Below are 15,615 nucleotides of genomic sequence, written 5' to 3' on the forward strand. Positions count from 1 at the left end.
TTTTCACTTCGATCATTTTAAAACACTACTGTGTTTTTCTAAAATTGGTTCATCGATATGTTGCATTATTAATTGACTCTCTCAAGACAGAACTACGCATCAACTTTAAGCCAAGAGATGTGCAGCTTTCCAGATTCACTGAATGAAAAGAAAAGCAATGGAGCTGGTTGCCTCATTAACTTTAAATTCAGCAATTTAATAGCAATCCCTACACTGTAAACTGCAACTCTGCACGCCTGTTTCTGATTTTTTTTTCAAATATATTTCATAACACCGTCTAGTTGATTTGTAGATTTTTTTTTAATTTTTATTTTGGAGCATCACACATTGAAAGAGAAAAAATAAGCATCACGCCATCTTACATAACGGAGCTCTGACTGGCTGGAACTGTCCTGGCTCAAACTACAATGCAGACCCCAGTGATAAGATCATTGCTCTTAACCATTGCATTGCCTTTCCTCCTACCTAGGAAAGTTAATCAAGTGACACTAGACACCTGACACAACAGATTAGGAATAATCTCAATTCACTTGATCAAATGTATTTGAGCCACTTTGAATGTGTTATTTTATTATTTATCTTTAGCATTTTACTTAGATGCGAAAGTCAAATCTATATTTTATTTGAAGAAAATTGAAAAAAAAGATTTATACAACTAAAACGCATCCCAACGGATTTATCGAATATGCAGAACAAATTAAAAAACGTTTCAAATAAGTTACTTGGGAACAGAAAATATGGTGGTTATCCAGAGAAACTATCTTCTATTATTTTACAACACTACTGTGTTTAATGTGAAAATCAAATTTGCCAATAAAAATATTATTTGATCACCAAAACTGCTCAGGCTTTTTTCTAAGGGCTTAAGCCAAGAAAGGTTTGGCTGAGTACAGAGGTCCCCCACAATTATTTATGTACAGTATCCTTATGGCTGCTTTGATTTGACCAAATGAATGTTTGAAATGCAAAGACTTGTAAAAACAAAATGAGGCATAAAATAAGAGGAAACAGAAGCTTTCATGAAAAGTTTACTAGTATGCCTTAAAATGTCCTACTACCCGTTTTGATCCTGGTGAGACAGCAGTCTATGGGATGTGTATCTATTGCATATTACAATTTCTCGAGAAAATATTCTGCATCAAAAAGGTCAACAAGCTACTTACTGTTGGTTTAACAAGCAACTGCCCCACAACTGTAAACATCCGGGAAAGACCCACTGGTGTGCATACTACACAAAACAACAGAAAAACATGAAACGGAAGCATAAGAATTTCAATATGAACCATGTCTGGCACAATAATGTAGCTCTGTCTCACGCCCCTTAGTGCAGAGTCACCCAGAAGCAGACATAAATAACAAGCAAGACCCCAAATAAGAATAATTCGATAAGGCCATTCAATATTGAGCTACCTGTAAGATCCACACGACTAAAAAGATAGTATAACAAAATATTATTTACAGCCATTATTTACATACCAAATTATTTTAAATGTTTTTCTTTAAAAGGCTGCCCTGTCTTAAATTGCTTTCTTCCAGATTGACTTCATTCATCTTTGGAAATGTTCCAAATCAACCACATTTCTATTATTAGAATAATGTTTCTCAATTACATATTTAATGCACATCAAAGCAACTATGTAAACATTTATCAAATAAATAAAACAGAAATACAGCTAACTTATTTGTATTGTCGCTTTGGATATTGCATTAAAGAACCCTGAAGTTAAGTTCTTCCATTACTTTAGCTCATTAGTCTTATTTGAAGCAACAACTTCACAGACCACCATAAGCAGTAATCTTGCACTATGTAATGTTATTTTAAGTATACAAGTCCAAAGCCACCTCTAATCACAGTCTGTGAACCCAACCCTTTGTATTCCATTTTCCACACCTACTGAAAGGGTTAATGGTTGAGATTTTATTTTATTTTTTTATTCCAAAGGCTTTAAATTCCACTTCAGCACTTACCAAACCCCAAAAAAGCTTTGCTTTAAAAAAAGGTTAAAAAGCACTCAAAAAGTCATACTTACACAGAAGCAGTAATCCTCCCATTAATGAAATACAGGAATATAAATAGGGCAAGTAGAACTCCCAAAGGTCTGTGAAAACAGAAGGTTACCTTGTCAGTGCTCTAGATACAAGTATATTGATTGTGTATCATTCATTAGGCTGGGTTCTCAAAGAACACATTTAAGCCAAACAGAACTACAGCAGTTCTTCCCATAGTTTAGTACCAGAAACTATAAAAGAAAGGGAAAGAAGTGTTTGAGAGGCACAGAAAAGTAGAATGTAGTGCACAGCAAAACTAAACATTTGCTCTAACACAGGTGCCAACAGTGTACATGTACTTAATTACCTCCATATGATGCATCAAATATGAAGTCAATTGTAACATTCAGTGCAAAATACTGTATTCTACCAGATTATTGCAAAAAAATCATCTGGTTCTTACCAGGGCCTAAAATTAGGTAAATCAAACCTCAGGTGACAAACAACACGTAAAAGATTCCACTATGTCATTATTTAACAAAAAATAAGCCAACATGCAGAACCCATGTGTGAAAATCTAAGTACACCTCATGATTCAGTAGCTTGTAGAACCACCTTTAGCAGCAATAACTTGAAGTAAAAGTTTCCTGTCTCTCACATCGTTTTGCAGGAATTCTGGCCCCCTCTTCTTTACATCCTTGCTTCAGTTCATTGATGTTGGTGGGCATTCATTTACACGCACAGCTCTCTTAAGCTCCCGCCACAGCATCTCAATGGGGTTGAGGTCTAGACTTCGACTTGACCATTCCAGCATCTTGATTATTTTCTTTTTCAGCCATTCAACTGTAGATCTGCTGGTGTGCTTGGGAGCATTGTCTGGCCTCACATTTGTCTCTAGAATACTGTAGTATAAAGAGGAGTTTGTGGTCGACTCGATGACTGCAAGGGGCCCAGGTCCTGTGGCTGCAAAACAAGCCCAAATCATGACCCCTCCACCATTGTGCTTGACGGTTGGTATGAGGTGTTTGTGGCGATACGCTGTGTTTGGTTTTAGCCAAACATGGCATTGTGCGTAATGACCAAACATCTCCACTTTGGTCTCATCTGTCCAAAGGACATTGTTCCAGAAATCTTGTGGTTTGTTCAGATGCAACTTTGAAAACCTAAGCTGTGCTGCCATGTTCTTTTTGGAGAGAAGGGGCTTTCTCCTGGCTACCCTTCCATGAAAGCCATACTTGTTCAGTCTTTTTCCGATCATACGGTCATGAACGTTGACATTTAACATGTTAACCGAGGCCTCTAGATCCCTAGATGTAGCTCTTGGGTTCTTTGCGATTTCTCTGAGCATTATATGGTCTGACCTTGGGGTGAAATTTGCTGGGACACCCACTCCTGGCAAGATCTTGAATATTTCCATTTGTAAATAATCCTTCTCAGATTGAGGAGGAGCAACAATTGCTTCTTTTAAGTTTATTGCTGATGTCTTTTCTCCTTGGCATAGTGTTAACACGCAGCTGAATGCTCCAGATCACCAAACTGCCAAAAGTTCTGCTTTTATAGAAGTGGTCACACTTCCTGATGATCAACTAATCAAGAACATTAGCTGGCTGCTAATTACCTTAATTCCTATGGAAGCAGTAAGGGTGTTCTTAATTTTTCAAACATGGTTTCTTCATTTTGGCTTACTTTTTGTTGAATAAATAATGACATAGTGAAATCTGTCTGACATAGAAGTGTTGTCTGTTATCTGAGGCTAGATTTGTCCAATTATAGAAGTTGGTGAGGACCAGATGATTGTTATTTATGCCCCGATATGTAAAACCATTTAATTGAAAGAGGGTGTTCTTTCACATGACTGTATATTCATTTCAATAAAAGTCTGCATTGAAGACAGATTGACACTCCTGTTTTAGTATTGCATGCGTTGTCCTTCTGCTTTTATTACAGCTTTCAGATGTTTATGATAATTCCCCAAAAAGTGCGAGACATCTTGTTGAATCAATAATGCTTATTCTGTTTCCTTCTGCTCAGACAGACTGCATGCACAGTGCCTGGATACAGCTATTCTTAAATCAGTCGAAAGCATTTCTGTGGGATTGAGATGTGGGGATTGTGAAAGCCATTCCAGAATATTTGTCTTTTGATTTCCACAAGAATTCTTGAATTGATTTAACTATTTGCTCTGAGTCCCTGTCTTGCTGTAAAGATAAGCCTTCAGCTTTCAGCCAATGTGCAGCCAGTATCGCTACACTTTATGCACTGATCTGAGTCAGGGCTGAACTCATTCACTCCTCAGTTATTTCCATTCAGGACTGGACTCATTCGCTCTTCAACAACACCAAGTTCTCGTTCATTTGCACTTTAATAACACAAATATTTAAAAACCCTTCAACTCCCTTGATTCCCCCCATATCATGACCGAACAATCCATAAGGGTTAACTTTTAAAAGGTTTTAAATCTGGTGAAGATTTACATTCTCCAAATAAAATGCCATATATAAATCTGGGTCAATAATAAGGTAAGAAGAAAACTGGGTGTACAAAATAAAAAAAGGAGCACAAAACGACTTGCGTGTTTTGAGGAGGTTAAACTAAATTCTAAAGGGGAAACCACTACTGTACCCTAAAAGGAAAGTCTTTAACCAAGGTGTGCTGCTTCTATCAACATGCAGTACAGTGCACCCTGAGCACCGAATACAAAAATGATACTGAATCCAAACATGTTTGGATGAGCAAGAAAAGCCACAAAAAAAAGACATGAATGGGTTGCAGTACTAACAACACTGTGTGACATCATTTTAAGCGTGAAGAAACGAAAATGGAAATGGATCAGACACGTAGCCAGAAGACCGAACAACCACTTGACCCAGTAAATATCCAACCGAGTCCCGGGAGACAAACTAAAATTTGCAAAAAGACTGCCGTGAAATTGCAAGATTAGATTATTTTACATGAACAAGTTGGACAGCCGAACAAAAATGTGCAAAAAGAAAAGAGCTTGGAACTAACTTTATTCCTCAGTAGGTCAACAAAGGTTGAAGACGTCGATGATGATGATGATGATAATAATGACAATGGTACCATAGTCCCTTTAGAGGAAAGGTTTTACGTAGTTTTAATCCATTCACACAAATACGTGACAGAATTCTTTAGATCCCTCTTTATAGCTCTTGGCAAGCAGTATATGACTTTTAACATGCCATAAAAGTGGTTTGTAAAAAGATTTATATGCACCAAAGTCTCTCTTCACGTGTCTTTTGGTATTATATTCACATACTATTCTGCCTGCTGCCTCAAAACCTTTAAGTCCCTGGTTGTACCTATAATTTTCTTTGGATATCCATTCAGATCTACTGGATTTTGGTAGTCAATCTTTATTAGATACTGCTCTGAGGCCACTTCCATTATGCTCTTTCTGAATATACCCTATCTGCACTGTGCTCCCAATTGTGGATTTGGTTCTATTCATTTTTCCTTCAAATGATGTTGGTAATCACTGTCCCTCTCTTCCGGATATATACTTTAGAACTTATCCTATTTCTGTGCAACGCTTTGTCAATTAATGGATCTTTTATGGAGTTAGCCCCATACATTCATTCAACGTCAGTACTTCTGTCCAGATAAAATCAGTTAACGTTTTACACAGAAATGTTTTTCCAGTTTCTGTACAAAACTGTGTGTATTTGGGTCTCTCATTATAGTTTGGGAAGAATGTTTAGCAAGTCTTTGTATTTAAAATTGTCTTGAGCATAGAGTGACTTTTTCTTGCAACTGGATTTTTAGTTATATTATGATTGTACATCAGACGTGCAATAGATAAGATAGTGAATCCTGTGAAGACTTTCTGGCACATTTTTTACATTTTGTTTATCTATTGATGAGATATGGCACACCCCATCTGCCTTTCCTGCTATTGCACTCCAATGAAATGCAAAAAAGAATCAAGCGTAATATTCCTTGGAAGGGCCTGGGTAGTAGGTGGTGACAAAGGGTGAAGTATTTATGCCTCTGTTAAATAAAAACAGGTCTGATGACATGAGGTCGTCATCTTCTCATGCAAGCTGTTAAGCTTCATGGTGGACTACAAGTCACACGTAACGCCTTGCTCCAAGTCTTTCTTGGGCAGCTGAGTCTCTCTCAATTTAGTCCAGTGAGCAGCTGTAAGAAGTCAGATTAAAAGATCAGATCCAAAAGATCACATTATCAAATTCAAGGAGACTAGTCGGGGAGACTAGACGGGGCGGAGCGGTGGCTCTATGGTCAAGGATCTGCGCCTGTGACTGGAAGGTTGCCGGTTCAAATCCCACGGCCGGCAGAGGAATCCTACTCCGTTGGGCCCCTGAGCAAGGCCCTTAACCCCAACTGCTCCAGGGGCGCTGTACAATGGCAGACCCTGCGCTCTGACCCCAAGCTTCTCTCCCCGTCTGTGTGCCTGTGTCTCCATGGAGAAAAGCTGGGGTATGTGAAAAGACAAATTCCTAATGCAAGAAATTGTATAGGGCTAATAAAGAAACATTATTATTATTATTAGTCACATCCTTCAGAAAGAGCACTGGGTGACAACTAAGCGGCTCACCAAGAAGAGAAACTGAGTCAAGCAGACGAACACCAGGGCCCTATGGTCCAGACACTAACAGTCCAAGCCTGTACCATATGTAGCCAACTCTGACCAGACGTCCCCAGTGCTAGGGCTGGGATTAGTCTACCAAGACTCCCTTAGTTTTTGGCAAACAGCAACCGCTGTGACTTGCTAGATCCCTGTAGGCTAACTGTAGACAGAAGTGAGGCTAGGCATTCCTCCAATCAACACTAACGCTCCTGTCAGGCGCTGGGGAACTGGCAATGTGTCAAATGATAAATGGCCCTGTAATTGGTCTTGTTGCAGGAACAAGTGTACATGTCTCACTCTCTAAAAAAGGCTCATTACCACAAGAGCGAGCTTAAAGTAACTGGTGATTCAAAATAGGGAGCATGTATTTTTTTCAAATGGAAATTTCACAATAAAAAAAACAGCAATGGATTCCATGAGGAATTAATTTAAAAAAATTTAATCTGAAAGTACTCCGACATACTCGCGGTCTAAACATAATTCTTTAATATTACTCCTTAAAAACCACTGACTCCCAGACACATTTCACGTCGTGATATGAACAATATAACTTAGGAAAAAAGCTAATTTACTGCAATGGTATACAGTATTTCTGGGGACTACTGGTTTAAAACGGCCTTTAACAAATGCATAAAGGAGAATATTTATATCAAAACCTTAAAAAAAGCTGACAGTGCATATAAACCTCAACTGGTAGTCCATTATGCGAAAAATGTGGGTACGACAGTAAAATGTATATTACAATTAAATTATTGTCATAAGTAAACTGCCAATGTAGTTTACAGGGAAATGCTATGACTGTATATATAAAGCAGCACTGGTGTGAGAGTGAGATCTTCAAACAGTGAGCTCTCACACAGGAGCTCAAACAGTTCATCTTTCAATGTTGCAGGAGACTCATAAAATAAGAAGAGCAATAAAAGAGCCAAACCAACACACTTACCATATAATGATTCCATACTGGCTGCGTCATTGTCGATCAGTGCTGAAGCTACCCACACAATTCCCAAAATTAGCAACCCAAGCAGGAACAGCATCACAAAGGTTTCCAAAATTCGAGCTTTAATGCCCTAAGAAAACAAATGAAAACAACCTTTTAACTTCATAAATAAAACCAAAGACCAGCTGCATGAAGAGATCTTTGCCAGGGCTAACCACAGCAGAAGTGACATATCGGTCATGTGTCTCATACGCAACACCGATAAAGTAGATCAAAAGACGGAAAGCATTGGCTTATATACCATTCAAAACTGCACCCCAGAACACAGTAGAATTCACGATTGACATTGGATACATAAACACAATGAAACCAAGTCCTAGTAATTGATTTTGTTACAGTTGCCATAAGCCTGTGAAGAAAACTGAATTAATGTACATTGCTCCTGTATGTACTTTATTCACCCTCAGTGAAACAAAAGACTCAACTTTTTCTTCCATCTTTAGGTGACTCAGTATGTCTTGTAAAACTAAAACTCATGTTTCTCCAGCTTGGACAATAACCACTGGGGCTTATTAAAAAGTAACATTTCATTCTATGGAACTACCACATAATTTAGACAAGCCATGTTGCACCGTCACTTAAAAAATAATATTTCGACAATCATTTAGATATTTCCATATATATTTAGATTAATAGTTCACATAAACATTTTAGGATCAGAAATGTATCAAAATTATTTTGATTATCACAATCCATTAAAATTACTTAAAAACAGAAGTAAATTCTTCATCATTGTAATCTATGGTAGATCAGTCTCTTCATCTGGGTCAGGCTTACTGTTGGTTCAAGTGCTTTAAGTGCCAAATACACAGATATTTAAAATAAAATCATCGCTGACAAGAATCTAAATTCACCGCAGAAATAATATAAAAACACAAATATATATGCATGAATATACTTACACCTATAAGCATACAAACTAAAATAGAAATAACGATTTGAACATGAATAGACTCATTTATATACTGTGTATATACACACACATAGATATACAGAAGTATACATGCATAAAAAATAACATTTGGTTAACTAGTTTGTTCCAACATGGCAGTAAGTGGTTTTCAAACCCTCTATTTACGTTTGAACTCTAGTACTCTCAATGTAACAGGTAACAGTTCCAAGTTCAAGTGGTTTGGCTCGGTCCCTGGGACAGTAGCCAGTAGCTTTATTATGAAGGTTTCAAAGGTTTCTTCACAAAAAGCCACTCTATCTGCTTTTCTCAAATGACGTACACAAAGTCCCAGGTCTAGGTCAAAGACAAATGAAATCACATCAATAGCATTTGTTTATTTATCCCCTCCCCAGTTTACAGTGCAATAAAGAAATGCTACCAGGATGTGACTCATAAAAAGCAAAGGTCTCAATTTAACCAGGGCTCTGATGAAAGCGAGTATCACTTTACACTAATTCGAAAAAGGTAAGGAAAAGCCTTTATTTATGAAGCATCTCAGTTCCTCCACAGAACTCGCTGTGTGGGCATTTTTACATTTTTGAGATACAGTGAGGGGGCAAAGACTTTGAAGGCATGGCAATCCATTGTAAGCACTGCAGAACAAATGACCAAAAATCACAGAGAGAATTTGCAATTAACTAATTAGCTATCCACCTGCTTTTGCAGTCCTGCTGTGGAAGCGTACCATGAATTTGCAAAGCAATAAAGACAGGGAGACGTCCATTCGACGTCTTGCCTTCAGTACTCCTGGGCCATTTGTCGAAATTTAGTACCATTTTCCTTTGTCGTCTGTGTGGGCAGGCAAAAATACCACCGCCAGTGCATTCAAATTCGGCGCAGCTGTGCCGGTACAATATTTCATAACGCAAGCAACACAGCAAAGACCCACAAGTCACAGGTAACTCGTCGGAAAGAAAGGAGAGCGGAAAAGAATGAAGAAAAGGGAAAAGGGGGGCCTCTCGAGTGCCACAGTCAGTGAAGGCTCTTGTGTGCAGAGCAGTTTGAGCCCCCTGGCTCAGGTGTTGTTGGCTCGAGTCTGAGCTCTGCTGGCATGCTAGTATTGATGACATTGAAAATTGCATCTCGCAGATATAGGACAGTTTTTGCTGAATCAGCCTGCAACCCCTCCACCACTCCACCCACTTGAGCCTCCAACCCCATGCCTTTGTTTTCGACATGATTGCCACTATGTGCACATCACAAATTATGAGCATAATCACTCGAACATACAACTTTATGGGGAGAAAACAAAATTAAACCGTTCTTTTTAGTCAGTCAACTAGGACCAGACGGCTTACTTTTATTTTTAACTAAATGCTGACGCATTGGATTATATTAAAATCTCAAGTAACAAGCACTAGCTACAGCACTTCTTATTTTGCTTAGTATTCGGAAATCCTAGAATTCCACTTATTTTGCTACCAAAGCTCACGTATTTACTACTGTAGCGCTGTTAAACCATTAAGAGTTGTTCTGCAGCTACCACGCACAGCACGGTAGAGTAACACACAATTCTTTATACCTGGGATAAAACTTTGTTTTAGTAAGCACCAGCAGCCCCTATGAGTCTGCAGTATTGTCAGTAAGGAATGCATCCATCCCACAGCTCTCCTCTTCTGTATCATTTGTAAATTGATAAACAGATCTACAGCAGGAATGCCGGAAGAGAGCCTACAGTCTTACTAGTGTAGGGTTTGGAGCTGTGGACTATGCTGATTCTCAATTGGTGAATGCAGACAAACTAATCATCCGTCATAATGTTAATAATCTGATTATAAATATGCTTAGCAGATATATGCAGGATGACTTACAAAGTGTACACAGAAAAACCTTAAGTCTAGAATATGTGCATTTCATTTTGATTTACTTGTATTACTTGCCCCTAAATCTCATTCGAGTCCTCTTTTATAGACAAATGCAAGGATCAGTAGAAACAAAATATAAAATGACATAACTGGGATCACAGAAAATGATAACGATTAATGTAGCATCAATGGATACACTGTTCCAGAGAAACAGAAAGGACAGGAGTTGTAGCACTACACAGCATAAAGTGCATTCAGGCTCAGGAACTAAACCTAATGGAATCAAGAAGCTCTAAATGTATTTGGGTCAGACTTGACAAAAATATTTATAAACAGTGTTAGCAGTGTGCAATAGCCCACCAAATGCACATGGTGATATATAATTTAACACTGTACATCAAAATTAAGAATTTTAAGTTCAAAAGGTAGAAGTCATTTTTATGGGAGACTTGAACTTTCCACACACAGACAGGGGAAAACCTAAAGGGATGTCAGCAGCACAAACCAAAGTGACAAACATGGTTAATGACTATTTTTTTACTCAGTCACCTAAAAGAGGGAATGACTATATTGATCACATTTGCAAACAATCTACACAAATTTAGGTAAACAAAGTAAAGATAAGCATTAGGGAAATGTGATCATAATATGCATATGCTTTGATGTATATTTTATAACTGTCCAAAGTCCAAACCAAAAGTTTCCAATTTCAAGGAAGCAAATTTCAAAGGAATAAAACAGTTTAACATAAGTAGAATGGGGCTGGATAGAGTATAGTTGATAACACTTTTAAAAAAGATTTTGCATGAACCACCAATCGGACTTATCCCAAGAGTAAAGCATAAGATAAAACATAAACAAATCATTAAGGAAAAACAACGTAAAAGAAATAATTTAATGCAACTAAAAAACAACAGGATCCACTTAAAGAAAAGGAGAATAATAAATTCTGAGAACAAGTAAAAAACAGATTTATTATGAAGACCAAAAGAGAAAAAATAAAGATCTTCCAGTACCACAGCAATAACAAAAGAACAACTGAGGATCATATAAAATGTATCCAGGACAACATTGAAAACATCTAGACAATGAAGGGGAAATATCTCACCCAGGTGTTCACTGCAAAAGAAGTCAATATTATTCCTCAAGCAGTGGAAGAACAAAACTAACAGAGAAGGCAGAAGTGTTCTGGTTACTAACAGCACCTAAGATTTATAAATGAAATAATAGAACAAGCAACTCAACCATGCTGTTAAAGCACCTATCATACCCTTGATTCCTTCGAGACCCAGATGGGCAAGATCCTTGGGTCAATTAGCTACTAACTACCACATTAATACATGGGCCAAATGGCCGCTTCTTGCATGAAAACTTCATGTTCTTTTGTTCTCTTCACAAAACATCACAATTAATAGACAATCACGCTACCACAACTAATTTTTTTACGCACATGAAGGCAATTCAGATAAATTCTTGCGATTCAGTATCAGAACAGTCACTCAATATCAGCAGGAAAGAAAATGGAATAATAAAAAAATCCTTAAAGACCATTTAATTACAAAAAATACCTCAAATGGTCACATCTTCAGGTTAACCAAGTTTGAAAGTCTAAGTTTCCAAGTTCAGGCTTCTACAGAACTTTCTACTACAGCTGTACTAGTCATTGATTTTTTTTTCTCCCTCAAGGAAGCTGTGAATTAGCATTTGTACAGTATGATGTACCCTATATACCGACAATTCACAGACTGCTTTTCAGAATTTAAATTTACTTAATTTCTTTTGCCCTCCTATCTGCTGTACAGTATAACTGTGGACTGTGGAAAAAACACAAACCACACTGACACTGATATTTCAATAAGGCGCAAGTAATCTGTCTGCTGCTAAACTGCAGAGTGAAAGCATGTTTCACAGCCATCTTGCAAAATGTTTGTTCTATGTATCTTGTTTCAATTTCCCTTTTTTTATTTAGATTACAAACAGATCTGGTTAAACAGGCATGCAGCCCATTTAGCAGTCCCGCTTCAGTGACAGAAAGTGTTGGCAGCTTTGTCGCGACATGTAAAAAGTGAGGGGAAATACATTAATTCTTGCCATATTAAAATGAGCATCTATTCCCTGCCAAAACACTTACACCTTCAAGTTTTTCCTTGTGGTACTTCTGCGCGCAAGCCTCCGACAATCAGCTGCAGCAAGCCAGATGTCTTTTAGTGTACCTCGTTGTGTGGTTTCTCTTTTGTCATAGCTACAGTATATTCCATGTCAAGGTTCATTTTAATCTGGCAGGGCCCTGTAAACACACTGCCCAGTACCGTGCCAAACCAGTAGCTTTAACTGACCGAATCATTCATCCAAGGGGCTGACTGCAGCATGTCGTTTTGATTTCACTTTAGATTAAATGCAGGCCTCCCATCTGTTTATGATTAGAACATGTTAAATGTGGTCATGTAATAATTATACAAACATGAGCTACAGTAATTTCAGTTTCCTCTTAAAACCACCAGGTGTTGAATAAGGGAGGGGGGGCACTACAGCATTCAGAAAATGCCTATTATAAAAATAAAAAATTGGGTTTATCAAAGCATTAGACACGTTCCAAACACTGGAGAAGATAACCCAGAATTCCTCTTATCTTACTAACATGGCTCTGCCACTGTTAATCAAATTTCATTTTGATTGGGCAGCTCTGAAACAGACAGGCAGCAGGGATACGGACGAAGTCACCAGCACACTCTCAGACAGAAACGTTTTAAACCTCCCAGTGGAGGGACGCTGCAAGAAAAAAAACTGTATTGACCTTGTCCACTGGGTCCAAAACCTACCTCATAAAAGAGCATCACATCAAGTTTTAATAAGCATGAAAACGAATGACCCTGATATATGTGCAGCACTTCCCCTGGGTACCTACTGTACAGAGGTTAGTGGGGAAAAGAGCTGAAGAACTTGGAATCAAAGGGCACAACAAGAGGTTAATTCTTCTACTGTATAGTAAGTAATGGGCAAATCACCAAACACCTGCTTTTCAGTCAAGATTATGCTATAGAGCATTTAAAACAAAGACAACATACATTAAATAAAAACAACGGAAAACAATGACACAGAAATAAAGAGGATAAGGCCTCTAACTGTGGCCCTGGAGTTTCCACAGTAACTCAACTGTCATAAATGAATAAAGCAATTTTTTAAAATGTGTATATCAGTCGTTGACTAACGACAAAACCTAAATTAGGCACGAAGGGATGAGGATTAAATACATTACACTTTCTAAAACACTAAAATCAGTCCCTTCCATGAGCCACATCTAAAATGAAGAAACACTTAAGGGAGGCACAAACACAGCTGTGGGGTGTGGCATTCTGTGCTATTATATAAACTTCAGTCGTCTGTTGCCATCAAAATAAATTTCCTATAAAAATTATAACACAAAGATTTTGCTTAATGACTTGCTATCAAACAACTATATTTTTATTAAAACTTATATGCACCCATATAACAGACATTACTGCTGTGTAGCAAAGGCCAAATACATAAACCCATATAGCCATGATTCAAATTGTCAGTGGATTTAAACATTTTATAAATGCATTTAAAAATAAAAAATAAAACCTTCAAAGAAATGAACAATTTCAAAGAATACTCTGCAATACTAGTTAGAGTAACCAGCAAATTTCATGTGATAATTTACTGCAAAAGGTATACTGTACAGATACTTTCACACAGAAAATTCTAGCACAGTGCGATTGGCAAAGTCGACAGAGCCCTCATGTGGTTAGTCAATAGACTGTTAGCTTTAAAGACAGATAAATGTCATAAAGCTGCAGGTACTGTAAAACAGAAGCTAGAGCTTTGTTATCAACATCCTATTGAGCTTCAGCTTCCTGAATTAAGTTTATTTCATTCATTTATTTAACTCAATAAATGTATTCATAGCACATTGTCCAAATTATAAACATTCAAAGGCAGCAGAAAACCTTTGCAAACATATACAAGGCAGCCTGGCAGCATTAAGAATAACAGTGCTATTAAATTATTACACAATCACTTTCTGAAACACAGTATTTTGAAAGTCCGTGCTTAGGTGGAAACGTGGTATCTGTACTAAAATAAACACCTTGGAAAAAGTAGTTAAAAAACAAAGCCTTTTAAACACGTTTTCTGCATTCTTATATGTGCTAATCTAGGCTAGATATTTGAACTATATTTTTTATAAACAGTAAAGAAGTTTTCTGCAACATCCATCCATTTTATATAGAGGTATAAAAAAATACCTCTATGTAGACATAACCTCTGCAAAAGTACCAGTACCAGACATAACCTCTGAAAAATGTGTTAGAATTCAGAATGCTACAATGTACAACGAGTTAATAAAGTTTCTATTCTTGCCACTTTGTGTCCACCTTTGCTAAATATAGAAGTTATGAAATATTTAAGATCTTCCCAATTCTGAGCTTTTTTTCCATTTCCCACATGCTGCTTAAGCATAATGCTGGCTGGAGCTATCAAGCCTTCTACTTCCAAGAAATATCCTGTGTCCCTGCCAAACAGAAGTGCTCATTCTTTGAGAGATTATGCCACCATTTGGAATTTATTTCCCACAGGAGCCAGAGATTCTCATCCAAAAAGTATCCCCATAGGAAATCCCAGACATTTCAGCCTGTTAGGCTTAAAAAAAGATTGTTGATACTTCATAATGGGCTGTGGCAAACCAGCAAACATCTATGACTTACTACTGATTGGGGTGTGAAAGACAGGGGAACATAAGAAAGTTACTATTAGGGCCTAATGGCAGACAACAGGAGACTAAACTCGCATTTTGTGTTGTACCCCAAATAAGCATATATACTTTGGAAGATCTGTATATAAAAGACAAAAGTTAAAGCAAAAAGTGAAAGACAAATTAATGACAAGTACAAGCCACCCAGCTTAATAGTGCTTGTATCCTTCGTATTCACTAAGTGGCTTGTGTACAACATGAGGCTTAGTGTAGATCCCAGCATCTCAACCTCAACTATTTGTCTTGGTTACTAAGATTACTTTATCCAGTCTATTTATCATTTTCAGAAAAGTATAACTATTCCATAAGGATCAGCATACCTATGACAACATATTTTGGTTTATCAGAGAAACAATATCTGTGAAAAGAAAACCTCAAATTTTCTGGACACTGTTATACATACTGTATATATAAAATATATCTACATCGATTAAAACACAAAAGAAACATTTTTGGAAATTCCCCAATTATAGAAATATTTAATTAGCT

The 15,615-nt window shown here is 37.3% G+C and overlaps 1 protein-coding gene across 8 annotated transcripts in view; it reads right to left on the bottom strand.

Moving 5' to 3' along the window:
- The window catches only part of lmbr1 (limb development membrane protein 1), a 119,395-nt gene that overhangs the window by 83,010 nt on the left and 20,770 nt on the right, over window positions 1–15,615 (bottom strand). For all 8 annotated transcript variants that reach the window (XR_011189857.1, XR_001479239.2, XR_011189858.1 and 5 more), the window contains exons 6-8: window positions 7,542–7,668; window positions 2,031–2,099; window positions 1,164–1,228 (exon numbers count right to left, since the gene is read on the bottom strand). Coding sequence is in view for 5 of the 8 variants with exons in the window: in XM_069190988.1 (XP_069047089.1) it covers window positions 1,164–1,228; window positions 2,031–2,099; window positions 7,542–7,668 (261 nt within the window). In the remaining 3 variants the exon portion in view is untranslated. The remainder of the gene's footprint in view (window positions 1–1,163; window positions 1,229–2,030; window positions 2,100–7,541; window positions 7,669–15,615) is intronic.

The sequence above is a fragment of the Lepisosteus oculatus genome, chromosome 6, assembly GCF_040954835.1.
Source record: "Lepisosteus oculatus isolate fLepOcu1 chromosome 6, fLepOcu1.hap2, whole genome shotgun sequence".
NCBI lineage: Eukaryota > Metazoa > Chordata > Actinopteri > Semionotiformes > Lepisosteidae > Lepisosteus > Lepisosteus oculatus.